At 51.8% G+C, this 14,072-nt stretch overlaps 7 protein-coding genes across 7 annotated transcripts; 4 read left to right on the top strand and 3 right to left on the bottom strand.

Annotated features, from left to right (window-relative positions):
• Nucleotides 1-785: 785 nt before the first annotated feature.
• Nucleotides 786-1,510, top strand: COCMIDRAFT_89734 (uncharacterized protein; the record flags this gene model as incomplete). The annotated part of the gene is made up of 4 exons (XM_007687698.1): nt 786-897; nt 956-1,128; nt 1,185-1,400; nt 1,454-1,510. 4 exons carry the CDS (start codon nt 786-788, stop codon nt 1,508-1,510), a joined length of 558 nt encoding a protein of 185 aa, XP_007685888.1.
• Nucleotides 1,511-2,012: 502 nt separating this feature from the next.
• On the top strand, nt 2,013-2,878 carry COCMIDRAFT_34887 (uncharacterized protein; the record flags this gene model as incomplete). Its single annotated transcript, XM_007687659.1, has 2 exons — nt 2,013-2,116; nt 2,188-2,878. The coding sequence occupies 2 exons, from the start codon at nt 2,013-2,015 to the stop codon at nt 2,876-2,878; spliced, it is 795 nt and encodes a 264-aa protein (XP_007685849.1).
• Nucleotides 2,879-3,572: 694 nt separating this feature from the next.
• Nucleotides 3,573-4,337, top strand: COCMIDRAFT_89740 (uncharacterized protein; the record flags this gene model as incomplete). The annotated part of the gene is made up of 2 exons (XM_007687697.1): nt 3,573-3,661; nt 3,764-4,337. 2 exons carry the CDS (start codon nt 3,573-3,575, stop codon nt 4,335-4,337), a joined length of 663 nt encoding a protein of 220 aa, XP_007685887.1.
• Nucleotides 4,338-4,665: 328 nt separating this feature from the next.
• Nucleotides 4,666-4,914, bottom strand: COCMIDRAFT_89723 (uncharacterized protein; the record flags this gene model as incomplete). Its single annotated transcript, XM_007687696.1, has 1 exon — nt 4,666-4,914. A coding segment is annotated over one exon (249 nt), but the record flags the coding sequence as incomplete, so codon positions are not given.
• Nucleotides 4,915-5,147: 233 nt separating this feature from the next.
• Nucleotides 5,148-7,001, bottom strand: COCMIDRAFT_89588 (uncharacterized protein; the record flags this gene model as incomplete). The annotated part of the gene is made up of 2 exons (XM_007687695.1): nt 5,148-5,960; nt 6,012-7,001. 2 exons carry the CDS (start codon nt 6,999-7,001, stop codon nt 5,148-5,150), a joined length of 1,803 nt encoding a protein of 600 aa, XP_007685885.1.
• A 995-nt stretch (nt 7,002-7,996) lies between these two features.
• On the bottom strand, nt 7,997-9,313 carry COCMIDRAFT_24518 (uncharacterized protein; the record flags this gene model as incomplete). Its single annotated transcript, XM_007687645.1, has 1 exon — nt 7,997-9,313. The coding sequence occupies one exon, from the start codon at nt 9,311-9,313 to the stop codon at nt 7,997-7,999; it is 1,317 nt and encodes a 438-aa protein (XP_007685835.1).
• A 495-nt stretch (nt 9,314-9,808) lies between these two features.
• On the top strand, nt 9,809-11,527 carry COCMIDRAFT_89659 (uncharacterized protein; the record flags this gene model as incomplete). The annotated part of the gene is made up of 3 exons (XM_007687694.1): nt 9,809-9,859; nt 9,977-10,013; nt 10,068-11,527. The coding sequence occupies 3 exons, from the start codon at nt 9,809-9,811 to the stop codon at nt 11,525-11,527; spliced, it is 1,548 nt and encodes a 515-aa protein (XP_007685884.1).
• Between the last annotated feature and the right edge of the window lie 2,545 nt (nt 11,528-14,072).

Below are 14,072 nucleotides of genomic sequence, written 5' to 3'. Positions count from 1 at the left end.
TGACAGGTAGCGCTGCCAACCAACCATAAGCGCCAGACGCGTGGTCTTTGCTCTCTCGGACGCGCAATCTCGCCTGAAGGATGCGATGGGGTATATCGGGTGCTCGGCAGGCAATCGGGCTGGGTAGCTGTTTGCCATGATGGCTCGGTCAGAGAGGGAACAAATAAGAGACAAGACGGTGAGAAAAGGGCGCGACTAGTAACGAGGGAGAAGAGGCATCTAAGGAGTGACAAGATGAGGATGGCTACCACAGACACGCGGCGCGGTTAATCGCACACGAGCAGCGGCGCACGTAGACAAGGTCAGAGAGGTGGCTGGAGGGAGGCCGAGGCGCAGGGCCACGGGGACAAAGCAGTAGGAGCTATGGAGATAGCTGTACAAGAGGAATGATGGGGTACGAACAATTGGGGGGGAGGTAAAGGACGAGAAGCTCGTGCACTCACGATGTGCTAAAGTGACTCCCGGCTGAACGACGCCGGCGGAGATGGAGATGACAGAAGGAAGGGTGAGGTTGGTCGCAGCGGCTGGAGAAGCCCGAGGGCGGCTGAGACGGGGCTAGCGTCGCACGGCTACGCGGAAAGTGGGCCGGCTCGTGAACGCGTTGCTCTCGTGGAGGGCCGAGGCTGATGATTGGCAGGCCCGCTTTATGCTCAACGCCCGATTATCACGAGATGCGGAGTGCAGCCGGCTTTTCCTTTTTCACAGGCACCTTTTCCCAGGGCCATTGCATGCGTTGCCCAGGTACACGTTGATCACAACCCCCCTAGCCGAGCCCCAGCGCAGCCATGACGACCTACGTACCCTCCCTCACCCTCCCGAGCTTTGTCTTTGAAAACCCAGCAGTGTCCATCCTGCTGCCGCTCGTCTGCGGAACAGCTACTGGGTTTGCCATTAGTCGTGAGTTTTTTTTTCACCGAGCTGGTGCAATTGTGAAGAGCTCTAACATTGAGAATAGCAAGTGTGTCTCAGACAACATACCGTACCTTGAAGCAACCTCCTCTACATCCGCCAGGCTATGTCTTTGGCCCGGTTTGGACAGCATTGTATGCAACCATGGGCTACACGGCCTACCGCGCATACACCACTGGCACATCCTCTTTGAACCCTGACACGGTTGCTCTCGCAAAGGTATGTTATCGCTCAATTGGAACGGAAATATGGCTGCCCAACTTACCACCATGCAGCACGGGGCTACTCTCTACTCCATCCAGCTTGCCTTGAACCTTCTGTGGACGCCTCTCTACTTTGGCGTTAAGCAGCCCATTGCTGCTTCAGTTGACATCCTGGCTCTTGGTGGCACACTCGCCTATCTTGTCAATGTTTGGGGACAAGTTGACCCCGTCTGTGGATGGCTGCTCGCGCCATACCTTGGCTGGGTCAGCTTCGCAACTTATCTCTGCGTAAGGACTCTTGTTAGGGATGCTTGTTGAGTGTAATACTAATGTTCAACCAGATTGGCTCCGGTTACTTGAACAACTGGGACTTCAAGGTTCTTTCGAAGAAGGACTAAAAGAAGGCATGTAGCACGTGAACGAGAAAAGGCGGCAGTATACTTACTAATCAGCTAGCCTTGTGAAGCTCATTGCTTTTTTCGGATGTTGTCGCATCAAATAATCCCCGCTCTAGTCGCGTCGTCCACGCCAAGAACACCTGTCATGCTGTAATCACCATTAGTATCCTCTGTTTTTCTGACACCAGGGACTTCTATGAGCACTTAATCCCAACTCCAAAAAATTTCACACAAGGAATCGTGGTGCTGCCATCTTCATACATTTCACTTGGCACAGGGAACATGCATGCAATTAAGAAAAGTAGATCCCGTGATCCATCTCCTCCCTGGTATCTTATCGAGATGGCGATAACCTATTTTTAGCCGCCCCTGAATTGTTATCCCTGTTGTTGTTCCATAACATCACAAGTCCTCACGCTCACTTTCCATTGAAACTATGCCTGCCGATTGGACCCTTCCCCACAGCCTCGCCCCCATGTTCTTTGCAAGTCCTAAGTAAGCGATGGATCCTTTGAATCGACTGAAGCGGCGCTTGTCTAAGCGTTCATTCCCACGCGCCTACGAGCATCCTACCCACCCTTATGAAGACGATGAATCTGACACCGCGTACGTGCACTTTTGTGGCGTTTGTTTACATCTGTCATGTATGCATGCATGCACTTACTTACATAATCCAGCACTATGGTCGAAATCGAGCAAGACTCAAGTTTCCTCCGTCTTCCCGCCAACGTGCGGGAACTAATTTACGGCCATGTACTCGGCGGCACGCAGATCCGCGTATGCGACACAAGGAATTGCACCCGTCGTCACAAATGTCGCTCTCGCGGACGAAAACTTCACTTCGCTACTTACTTTCACCTCCGGAGACGTCATTTAGCCCTACTAACCACCTGCCGCCAAATACATGCCGAGGCAAGGCTCCTGCCGTTTGCACTAAATGAGTTCCATGGATATCACTGGGATATGCAACTTGCTGTCTACTACCGCTTGACGGATGCACAGGTCGGTGCTATGACGAATCTACGCGTGTATTTTGAATGCAACGATGTGATCTATTATCCGGCTCTCGGCCGGCGGAGCCCGAGTGTCAACCTTGGTAAAGATGCGCTTGCCACGCTGCGTGTCATCGGTCATCTTCGCGGGCTACGTAAGCTCACGGTTGAGTGGGTTGGTCCGCACGATTGGGAGCATGACTGGGCTATGGTAGAGGGCAGGATGGCTTATCTGATTGAGGAAGAGCTTGAGCAGATCAGGGGCTCATGTGATATTAAGGTTGTAGTAGTGGGCTGTGATTATGTAGAAGACCTCGATACGGGGCCTGTGCCTGTGGTGGGTGATATGCCGAAGCTTGTGTCTTTTTCGGTGTAGTTGTTGCCATCAGTCGTCACTTGACCTGAGCTATGCACACAGACCTAAAGCAACCAAGGACACATTTACTGCAAAAGGCAGCGTATCGCGGTTAATTTTTTATTGTACCAAATCTGCAATAAGACTTAGGGGATTCTGCTCAGATCTCATGGAAATCAGAAGTCCATTGGACTTGGCCATTCTCAGTAGAATCGATCTCTGTGGCAAGTCTTTGTCTTGTTGGAAAGATAGATCTCACCTCACAAATATTGTTGATTCAGACAAGAAACGAGCACCTGTGAAGAGTGTCGTTGGGTCAGTAGACAGAACGTCCGACACCGCTATCTCGTATCAGACAAACACAGCCCACAAAACAGACAACATGAGGCCAAGCAGCATGGAACTGGCAGATACAGCAGAAGCAAAATGGACTCTACGATTCTGAGGCCTGTCAGTTACTGGGTTCGAGGCCTTGCCACACTGTTCAGAGTATCTGATGACGTCTCCTTCCTAACAAACGGCTCCCATCACGCCTTCCCTGTCAATTCACGTCAAAGCTAAGCCACTCGACAGACCCTGTCTCACCTCTTACTCGCCTTAATCACCATTCACTGCTTCACTGCTCTTAGCGAGGACAAACGCTCACCCACAGTCTATATCACTTGTCTCGTTCTCCTCTCTAACCTCTTTCGCTCCACCACCACCACTATCCAACATGGTTACCCGGCCCAGGGCCCAGTCGGATCCACTCCACACACATAAGTACCGCTACCATGTACAGCTGATAAATCTCATTGAACAAGTGTAAGTATTTACTCAACCCCCCGTCCCCGCCGCATGAAAAAACAACGAAAGACACTCACTCTGAAACCCGACCCACCACTAAACAAACCCTCAATTGCACAGCTATGAGCGCAACCAGGAAAGGTCTCCCCTCCTACGTCTCCCAGCTGAGCTGCGCATGAAGATGTACAACTATGTCTTCGATGCTGGCAGCATCAGCCCAAAGTATGAGACACAGGATCACCGCACCTGGGAGTACCCGCGCACCAACCTCTCGCTCATCCAGGCCTGCCGCCAGACGTGGTTTGAGGCCAGACTCTACCCCTTCACCCGCAACGTCTTCAGCGGCTACTCAGAGCATGTGATTGAGATGCTCTGCAAGAATCTCACACGCAGCCAAGCCAACGCCATATCCAGAGTGAGTCTCCTCGTCGACGCGTTCGCCATCTATCGGGATGGCAAGATCCCGCATTCAGGCCTCAAACCATGGATCATCGTAGAGCTCAGCGACTTGTGCAAGTTTAAGGGCCTCAAGGAGTTGGAGCTCGTTTGGTTTGGCAGCGAAATTGAGCCTGTTCAAGTCGCGTTGCATCAGCAAGTTAGCGAAGTGTTGGAAAGATCGGGCCGCACAGATATTTTACTCACTGTTGTTCCACAACCTCCACCATCACCTCCTCCTCCTCCTCCGACGGATTGATTGGGTACGGCAAGGGCGGCCTTTAGAACTTGGGAGGTACAGTCGGCGCATGGAAGAAGCTGGCATTTGGAAGGACCGGTATGGATAGAGAGGTCACTGTCGCCATCGAGTACAGCGAAGAAGGATTGTTATGGATAGAGAGATCACTGCCATCATCAAGTGCAGTGAGGGGTGTGGAAGTTGATGGTTAATCATACTACCACCATCAACTTCGCACACATGGAAGGGAATCAGAGGGTTTGAGAAAGTCAATTGAAAATATCTTGTCCATCAGCTCCAACACGGTCCATATATACAATGCAAGCAACCGTGAAGTCACCAGTGAAGTCTACGTTCCTAACTTATCATGAAGCATTAAAAGCGTATCCCGACAAAAGAGAGAGCAAAAGAACCTTGCGCCATGACTGTACAAGAGGAAAAGGATAAGAGGTGACGCTTGAACGCATACAAAGAGGCGGCTTGCGAGAACCACGAAAAAAAAAGAGAAAACTAGGTAAATAGGTAGGTTCGAGAAATGGCAGCCGCAAGGAACAAAAACAATGAGAATATGGTCAAAACTCCCATGAAGCGCCAGAGACACCAGTCATAATCATTAATGCGCAAATGAAATGAGAAATCCCTCTCTTTTCTTTTTGTCCAACTTCCGTTAGGAAAGAAGCGATAACGCCCATGGAACCCCAAAAGGAAGAGAAAGAAAAAGGTAGGACAAGAGTTTTTCTTTTTAAAAAAAAGGATGAGTCCAAGGAATGCAGAGAGGAAGCAAGAAGAGTAAAGAAGTTGCAGAAAAAGCGGAGTGATTTCAACCTCTTCTTACTCGCTCTCCAGCAACTGCCGTATCTTCTCGTAAAAACTCGCAGGATACTGACGAATCTCATCATCAGTAGGCGCCGGCTTATTCGGGTCACGGAAGCGATCCGCAACGCGTTGAATAATCTGACCGAGCAGCTCCTGCGGAATCTTGAGGTCTTCACCGCCATCCGGGTACAAAAAGGGATCGCGTTCGTCGAGGAGCTGGGCGATATTCGGGCGACGCGAGGGATCGCGGTTGAGGCAGCGACGCATAGTAGCTTTGAGGCCGGGGGGAACGCGGACGTCGCCGACACCGAGGTCCGGGAATTCGATTTTATAGTCGCGATTTACGATGGCGAGGACACGGGCCATTTGGTTGGCGATGTGGGCGAAGGGGGGGCGGCCGTAGACCATTTGGTAGAGGATGCAGCCTAGACTCCAGACGTCTGAAGGCTTGCCGAGGGCCATGTCTTTGGAGCCGTTGCCGTTGCTGAGAAGACCGCGGGCGCCGCCAGCAGAGTCTTCGAGGGATTCGGGGGACATGTAGTTGGGGGTGCCGATGTGCGAGTCGCGGTGGACGTTGACAGTGTGGTCGACTTCGATGGCGTTGGCAATGCCGAAGTCGATGAGCTTTAAGCGGCCAGAGGTAAGGAGGAAGTTTGCGGGTTTGAGGTCCGAGTGGACAATATCGTGGTCGTGGACTGCGCCGACGCATTCGAGCATCTCTTTCCAGTAGTAACGGGTGAAGCTGAGGTCGAGTTTGCCATCGCCATCGGCGGGGTCAAGCTTCATTCGTATTATGCGGGCCAAGTCTGATTCTCCGAGTTCCATGAGCTGTGACATGTTAGTGTTGAAACTTTGACTCTTGACAAAAAATTTACTTACAACACTGAGCACTTGGCGTTGCTCGTCCACTTCCCAGTCATAGAGTCTTACAACTCTGTCGACGTTCTTGAGTTTTTGTAATAGATCAATCTCGCCCTTGAAACCTCGTACAGCAGCCTCGTCGGCATCTTCAAGCTTAACTCTCTTCAGTGCCAAAGTCTTGAAGTTCTCTGCCATGACACGGTACACCGCCGAACTGCCACCTCTGCCTATCCTGTCCATTTGAGAGTAGTGCTTTCCGTTGACGGACAGTGTAACCCTCTTCTTCCTCTCTCGTGTCTTGGTGGTGGCAGCTCCAGCAGCAGCAGTTGCGGTCTCCAATACAGACATCTTCGGCGGTGGTGGAGGCGCTGGTCGTCGTGGGGTATTTGCGCTCATTGACTGTAGTGGTATGGGTTTTTCTTGTTGTTGCGAAGCCCTTTCGCTAGGTGACTGGTGATCTAGGGAGGATTGCATGTGGCGGTCCTCTGCGACCTTCATGACCGAGCCAGTAACCTTCAGGACGGAATCGGGGACGTTCTCAGGCTGGGTTTTGATGGCCGACGCAGGCATGTTCTCCTGATCCTGGGAAGGAGGATTCTCTTCTTCGCTTTGGGGTGTTCTGCGCAGTCTCCTCATGGGTGCGCCGCGTAGTGGAACTCGTTTGATGCGTAGACTGGGCGCAGGCGTGACGGAGTCATGTACAGGTGTATTTGAGCCCGAATCATTGCGTGAGATTTTGAGCTTAGGCTTTCTCTTCTCTGGCGAATCAACCTCGTTGCCTTGAGCAAGTAGAGCTGCCGTCAGAGCACTGAGTTTCATGGGTTGTGGCATCTCGTCATCCGAGCTGTCGCCAATGTCGATGCTCTGCATCATGGGCACGTCGGCCGAGAAGCCCTGCGACTGACCCAGCATAGAGAGTGGAGAGTCTCTCCGGGGTCGTATCGATGATTGCGCACGCATGCGCCCATATGAGGAGCCGCCTAGCGGCGTGGGAGATCCGGTAGCCATTCGAGAGTCGCAAAGGGATGATACGCGCGTGTGGCTATAAACGTGTTTGTCGGGTTATGTGAATAGCGATTGGAAGCTGTAGTGTTAGTTGCGCATACATAAGGCCCGGAGGGAAGGCGGCTGTTTGTCGTAGAGATGCTGGGGGTGGTGGTTGAGTTTGGACGTTGACATCCATAGCGCGCGCCGGCCAATCCTAGTTCTCGCGTGGTCTGGTTGCCGGGCAACGGGAGCGCGGCAGTAAACAAACAGGGCCCAAACACCTAGTGCGGGACTAGTGGGAACTGCTGACGAGCATCGGGGGTTATACAGCGTGCATTTCACACCAGTGCAGCTTTTTGTGTCTAGCATATGCTTCATAATATGGGTATCTGTGTAATGGCTTTGCCCTCAGGTTTGGTTCCTGCAGCGGAATGGACAACAACAGCTTCAAGGCAATACACATTGAGCCAAAACTGTTGGTTGTCTTCGAAGTGCTTGCTTTTTCCACATGCACCTAAGTAATGACTATTTCATACGTATTCATTTTTTGGACTGGTTATGGCAATTTCGCACTTGTACCAGTGCAAGTCAAAGGTTAGAATGTCATGTGGTCGTGTAGAACTGTCAACCCAGCCATAGTTCACTGTGTCGCTATGTCATAACTTGAAAGCAACAATATCTTTAATTCCAACACTTTGCATACATCGTGATAGTAATAAAGTTTTAGATACCAGCCCGTAGCCTCCAAAACAAATACCTCGTTACTTGATACCCCAGTCCCCTCTCTTCTACAACATCTATCCAAAAGAGAAAACACGCTGTAGAGACATGAACAAAGACCCAATCAACTATGCCGGAATGAAAGGCTTGCTAAAAGACACTGCGTAGCTAGAGCAGCCAATGAAATCACCTCTCATGAGTGTTGTATGTAGTTATGCCCCGGTCCTGATTGTGCAAGTCTTTCTCCGAAACGCCATCGCCTACTCATGCATCCAAACGGTAGGTCGTACAAATGATCACAGCTTGGCTCGTGGAGATGCCTCCTCGAGCACAACGGCCACCACGGCAGCAATGTCATCCGGTTTGCCGCCATGCCAGTTCTCGCCAGGGTAGTATCGTTGTACCTCTCTGGCAAAAGGCCCATCCCGACGAGTATTGAGTCCCGTCACTTTGGCCTCCTTTGCAATTGCAACTGCGACCTTTGCTTGGAGCGAAGAACTGTCGGCCTTGCGAGTTGAGTCGGCCTGGACCAGCTTTGCTAGATTTCTTCCAACTACAATTGTGCCATCTCTCTCAACCCAAGCACCTAGGTCCACCATTTGACGGCTGACAATACCTAGCACATCCTGCGGGCTAAGATTATCCCACACACCATCGGTTGCAAAGACGAGGACGTCTCCATGCCGTACTTTATGGTGCGTTACACTCGACTCCTTTGGTAGATCCGAAAGTGTGGTTGGACCACCGAACACAGCCATCTGCACCAGCATGCGTTGAGGCGTTTTGGAGAGCTGATAGGGAGTGTTGAAGGCATGCGTTTGGGGCTGTGTGAAATGTCGCACAGCGTTTAGACCCAGATGCATGAATCCTGAGTCGCCCAGGTTGGCGACTTCGACATGGCCGTCTGGTTCTGCGACCGCCAGGCATGCGGTGCTGCCGCCACCTTCAATGCTGGCGTCATCGGTAACTTCGTCGTACGCAACCTGAAGCAGGTCCTTCGGGTGTAACGACGTCGTGTTGAATCCGTGTGGCCATGAGCGCGCTGCGCAGGCCATGTACTCGCACAATCCATGGGAGAAGTCTGCGGGATCCAAGCCAGACTCGACCCAACCACCGACTCCGTCTGCAACTCCAAATGTCGTGGTATCGGTGGTTCCCACCTGGCTGAAGAAGAAGGCGTCCTGTCCACTCTTTGCTCGCTTCCGCTTGTCGATGGCCTCTTTGCACTCGCGCAGATCCTCAATCTTGCTTTTCCTCGGGTCGTAGAGCGGGCGCGTGAACAGATTTTGTTCTGCGTCAAAGTTGTCTTGCTTGGCCGAGTAGGAGGCAGCTACATGGTAGGTATATTGTGGCATACTCCGCCAATTGTGCGAGGAAGAATGAAATGATCGTAAGCCGACTGTGGCCGGGGAGGTGTTTCGATTCAAGGGACAGGTAGGGTGTGCGTGGGGAGGCATTCGCTGCAAAGGGACGCTGGGACTGCGGCTGGTCGAGGCAGGTGTTACCAAAGGCGATGCGGAGAGGGCAAGCAGAAAGAAGCCAGTAGATGAGGCGCGTCGCGGTGCTGGTGAAAGTCGCGCAAGGCCCGCTGCACTGGTTATCGCAAATGACATGGCCAAAGCCCAAGCCTATCGATTACGAATTAGCACGTGGAGAGGATGGCGGCAGAGAGTGGTAGTGAAGGGAATGCATCATGGCGGCGCCGTACCTTTGCGACAGACGACGTTGGAATAAAAAGGGACCCTTGGGCTAAGAATTCACATTGGCCGTCGTCATTGCCGATCGGCTAGCTGCTGAGGGCGGTGATACTTACGAGTACTAGGAGCATCGTCTCAAGATGCACAACAATTGGGGTGATAATGGTTCAGATGCAAGAGGGACAAGCCGGCTTGCTCTGATAATCCTCTGGACAACTGTTCACTATTCTGCAACCTTTTGGCCGGGCGGCCAAACGCTGCTGGCCTTTGGCTCAAACGCGGAGAATGACATAACCGACGCTAGCTCAGCCCTATCGCCTAAACCCGTGGCTGGCCCCGAACTTCTTTTCGAGAGACACCCCCACGAGCTTCCAATCACCTTCCCCGCCGTGGGACAGTCAGTCAGTTAAGATGAGCATGCATCCGGCGCGTCAGGCCTATGTCGAGGAGGAGAATGGTGCGGTATGTGTTTTGTATATTGTCTCTGGGTAGCAGGCAGCAAGCTTCACATGCTGCGCAGCTACTTCCAGGATGGTATGTATAGCTTCTGGAAATACAAGAGCTAATGTGGGTGCCTAGGGCGATGCCATGGAGGGGATAGATCTTGCCAGTGTCCGTGAGTATCTAGGCGCAATTCATACATTCAATACTAGAATGCTAACATGCCCAGCGCTCGACCGCAACCATGCCATGCCCGGTGGAGGAAACGCGTCGGCTTCTTCGCTCATGGAGGATTTTGATCGCAAGCGACGAGCCGCCCAGTTAGTTGTGCCTACAGCCGATCGCGATGTCAAAGCAAAGCTGCGTTCGCGCGGAGAGCCAATTACACTGTTCGGCGAGGGTCCTGCTGAGCGCCGTGATCGACTTCGCGCCTTGCTTGCAGAAGCACAGGAAGCATTGGGCGAGGATGCTGCAGACGTGGACATGCAAGACGCAGAAGAGGGGGCTGGGGACGAGCAAGAGGAATTCTACACGCAGGGTACACAGGCACTTCTGGATGCGCGACGGGAAATGGCCAAGTATTCGCTGCCACGAGCCAAGGACCGAATCGCATATCAGCGTCGCGAGGCTACGATACCACTCAAGACGCATATTGAGTTCCGGAATGGCATCAAGGAGCGGCTGAAGGGCTTTGAACTCTACGGATCGCAAACGGCAGATCGACCAGTGAGCATTGTGCGCGTTTCACCAAATGGGCAATACGTCGCATACGGCACCTGGGGTGGCAAGGTAGCACTGCTTGAGATTCCTAGTCTTGAGCAGAAGAAAGCATACCGGGGTGGACATGCGGAACGTGCGACGGGCATAGATTGGATGCCAGACGCAACCCTACCTGGTAGTACTGTATCGAGTTCAAGCGTGAACTTTGCCTCTGGAGGAGCAGGGGGAAAAGTTCAGCTATGGTCGCTTGATGACGACAAACCTCTGCGCACACTCGAAGGACACACTGACCGTGTTTGTCGTTTAGCGTTCCATCCTACAGGGCGATACTTAGCGTCAGCTTCTGACGATACCACATGGCGGCTCTGGGACGTGAACACGGGTCAAGAGCTCCTTATGCAAGAGGGACATTCAAAGGAGGTTTATACTGTAAGCTTCAACGGCGATGGTTCTTTGGTTGCAAGTGCCGGTCTGGACAGCATTGGCCGGGTGTGGGATGTTAGGACAGGTCGAGTCATCTACATGCTGGAAAGCCATATCAAACCTATCTATGGTTTAGACTGGGCTGCCGATGGTCACCGACTACTTTCTGGATCAGGAGATGGATTTATGAAATGCTGGGACGTTCGTGCGATGAGAGAAACCAACTCGATTGCGGCCAACACAGGAGGAGTCACTGATCTTCGATGGTTCAGGGGGACTGATGGTCCGACGAGCGGTATACCGCTGCAAGAGAATGAGCAAGGGCAAGTGATTCCGAAGAAAGCATCGACATTTGTCATTTCTTCTGGATTTGACAAAAATGTTCAAATCTTTTCAGCAGATGATTGGGCACACTGTAAGACTCTCCAAGGACACTCTGGGCCCGTGTTTAGTACGGATGTGACAAGGGACGCATGCTGGATCGTGAGTGGAGGCAAGGATCGCACCGTGAAGCTGTGGTCTCGGGATGACAATGGGGGAATCTAAGGTTGAGGCGGGGGAGAAGCAAATAATTCAGTCACATGCACGGTAGGCTGCCTGCAGATGCAGATGCAAGCTGACCAAGAAGCAAAGATGGAGAGTCTACAAGAAGCAAAGAAGATGAGTTCACATGAACAAGAGGGAAAAAAAGAAGCGGACAAAGGTCAATGCTCTGGTTGATATCACTTATCAGGCGGGAGTTGAACAGCAAAAAAGAAGGTCCATAGCTTGAACCGAGATACCCAGTACATACTCCGATGGCGCATGGAGTTTGCAAAATACAAAGCGTATACAATTTTTCACATGTTCTCATAGGCACAAAAGGTATCCCTTCATTTCAGAATGCACCCTACACCAACTACCGGTGTGTTTCAATATCCTCATCTCATCTCCAATGAGTCACATTCCCTCCCATCCCTCTCTACCCTCAATTTCCTCTCTCCTCATCCAAAGCCAAAACCCTCAAGAAAAAAATGGCCCGACTCACCGTCCCAAAACTCGGCACTCATCCCATTAGCTCGGCAAGCAGTATACGCCAATATCTTACACCCGAGTCTAAAAAGGACCCCCCCCCCTCCACACAACACGAGTAGTAGACAAGACCGACTGACGGGGCAACCGGCACCATTATTCCAGAATACACGTTTTTTTCCTGACGCGTCGACCCTGTCTGTCCATGTATGCACCGTGCTCCGTGCTTAACCCCCCATGCCTTGTTATCGCATGGCCCCAAAAGCCCCCCCGGTACCGTAGTCAATGTTGTAAGTAAGTAATGCACACACCACCACACACCCACCCACCCACCTCTCAAAAGCTTAAAAAAAAAGTTGACTAGCGCTGTAAAGTATGACGTTGACAGGTCTATGACAGCCTTTCTTGCTTTAACGCACTGCATGGATCTGTTTTCCCCATAATTCTCAAACACACCATTTTCTCTCTCTCTCTCTCCCCCCCCGTTCTAAACAGGGGAGGGGGGTTTATGGTGGAATATTCCTTACACCGCAAGAATCACATGGGTTTTTGCGTAAAAGTAAGCACCCTAGTCATTTGGTATAAGAGAGAGAGAGAGAGAGAAATCAGTGTGTGTTGGGGGGGGGGAAAGGGAAAGGAATAGAAGTCTCTAACAAGCGGGGGGGGGGGGGTGTAATCCGCCTATCCGCGCGTCTCACCGCAACAATGTCACGAATCGGAAAAAGTCGAATCAAAGAAAGAAAGGAAAGGAAAGGAAGGAAAAAAAGTCATTTAGGGCTAGTAAGGGGACGACATACAAACACACACACCCTTTTTTTCCCCTTCCCTCTTTCTTTTTTAGTTTGCAGGGCAGTAGTCAAAAAAAAAAGGACGCTATGTTTCAGGTTTCGGGTTCTGGAGGTGAAGGGGCGGTCTGGTACGGAAATGCATGCAGCAAGAAGTGGAGGGGGTCGTGTGCGCGCGCGCATGTGTCTGTGTGTCTGTGTGTAGTAGCAGCAGCAGTAGTAGTAGTAGACCGAGCCTATTGGTAGCAATTGGGACGGATGCCGGACCCGCGATGTGTAGTACAACAGCGGTTGCGGGTTGCGGATGATCCACACACACACAAACACACGTTGGGAAGGGAATGGTTTTTCTCAACCCAAAGGTTGGGAATTGCTATTAGGGTTTATTTGCAAGTATACAGATGTGGTTTTCTCGGGGGAATGCGATTGGTTGGTTAACTGTCCGGTCTTCGGCCGGATTATATTTTTTTGGTTAATGTGATTGGCTGCGTTTATTGGAAAAGGAAGCGACGGAGGTCGAAGTTTCCCGGGGATGCGGATGCGGATGGCACTGAGTTGAGTTGAGGTGAGGGGAGTGAGTCATACATTCACATACACGGGGTACACTGACAATGTCATTTTTTTTCTCGGAGACAAGAGAGTAAGTTGAATGCAGGGCCAAGATGCAGGTAGCAGCGATCAACCGAAGTGAAGAATACGGTACAATACACACACACGACTTTTTTCCGGGAGGGAGCAAAAATGTTCTAGTGGCTGGAGACTAGAGCGCGGGAGCGGATAGTGGAGCGTAAGCCCGGAGTCTTTCTTTACTCGTCCTTTGACCGCTACAGCCTCACCTTTTGCATTGTGCAGCCACAATATCGCGATTGCAACCCCCCGGAGGAAACGTGGATGGCTACGAAGCACTCTCTTCACGAGCTGGGCTTGGTGGAGAGCATGGAAATAGACGTGATTGATTTCTTGTGCAGCAGGATGGTGATGATGTGTTCCGGTCAAGACAGGGCCGTTGTCTCAGGGTAGAGAGCAAAGTGGGCAGATGCGAGGATAGTCGAAGTGGAGCCCCACTGCCGAGAGTGGCTCTGGGCTAGAAAGTAGAGTTTGTTGGGGTGGCTTTGAATTACGCGTGCCACAGTAGGCGCCGCAATAGAGAGGGAGAACGGGGAAGAGAAAGAAAACAGAGTTGCGGATCAGCCGCGGCAGTCGAGAGCAGATGCAGCATCTGTGCTTGTCATGCACGTCGGCTCCCACAGTGGGGTGGGTTGCTGTGGCATCTCGAGAGAGCTTTGCTATTTCTG

The sequence above is a fragment of the Bipolaris oryzae genome, assembly GCF_000523455.1.
Source record: "Bipolaris oryzae ATCC 44560 unplaced genomic scaffold scaffold_32, whole genome shotgun sequence".
Classification (NCBI taxonomy): Eukaryota; Fungi; Ascomycota; class Dothideomycetes; order Pleosporales; family Pleosporaceae; genus Bipolaris; species Bipolaris oryzae.
The sequence above is the reverse complement of the archived record's forward strand: the minus strand, read 5'-3'. Positions and strand labels throughout refer to the sequence as shown.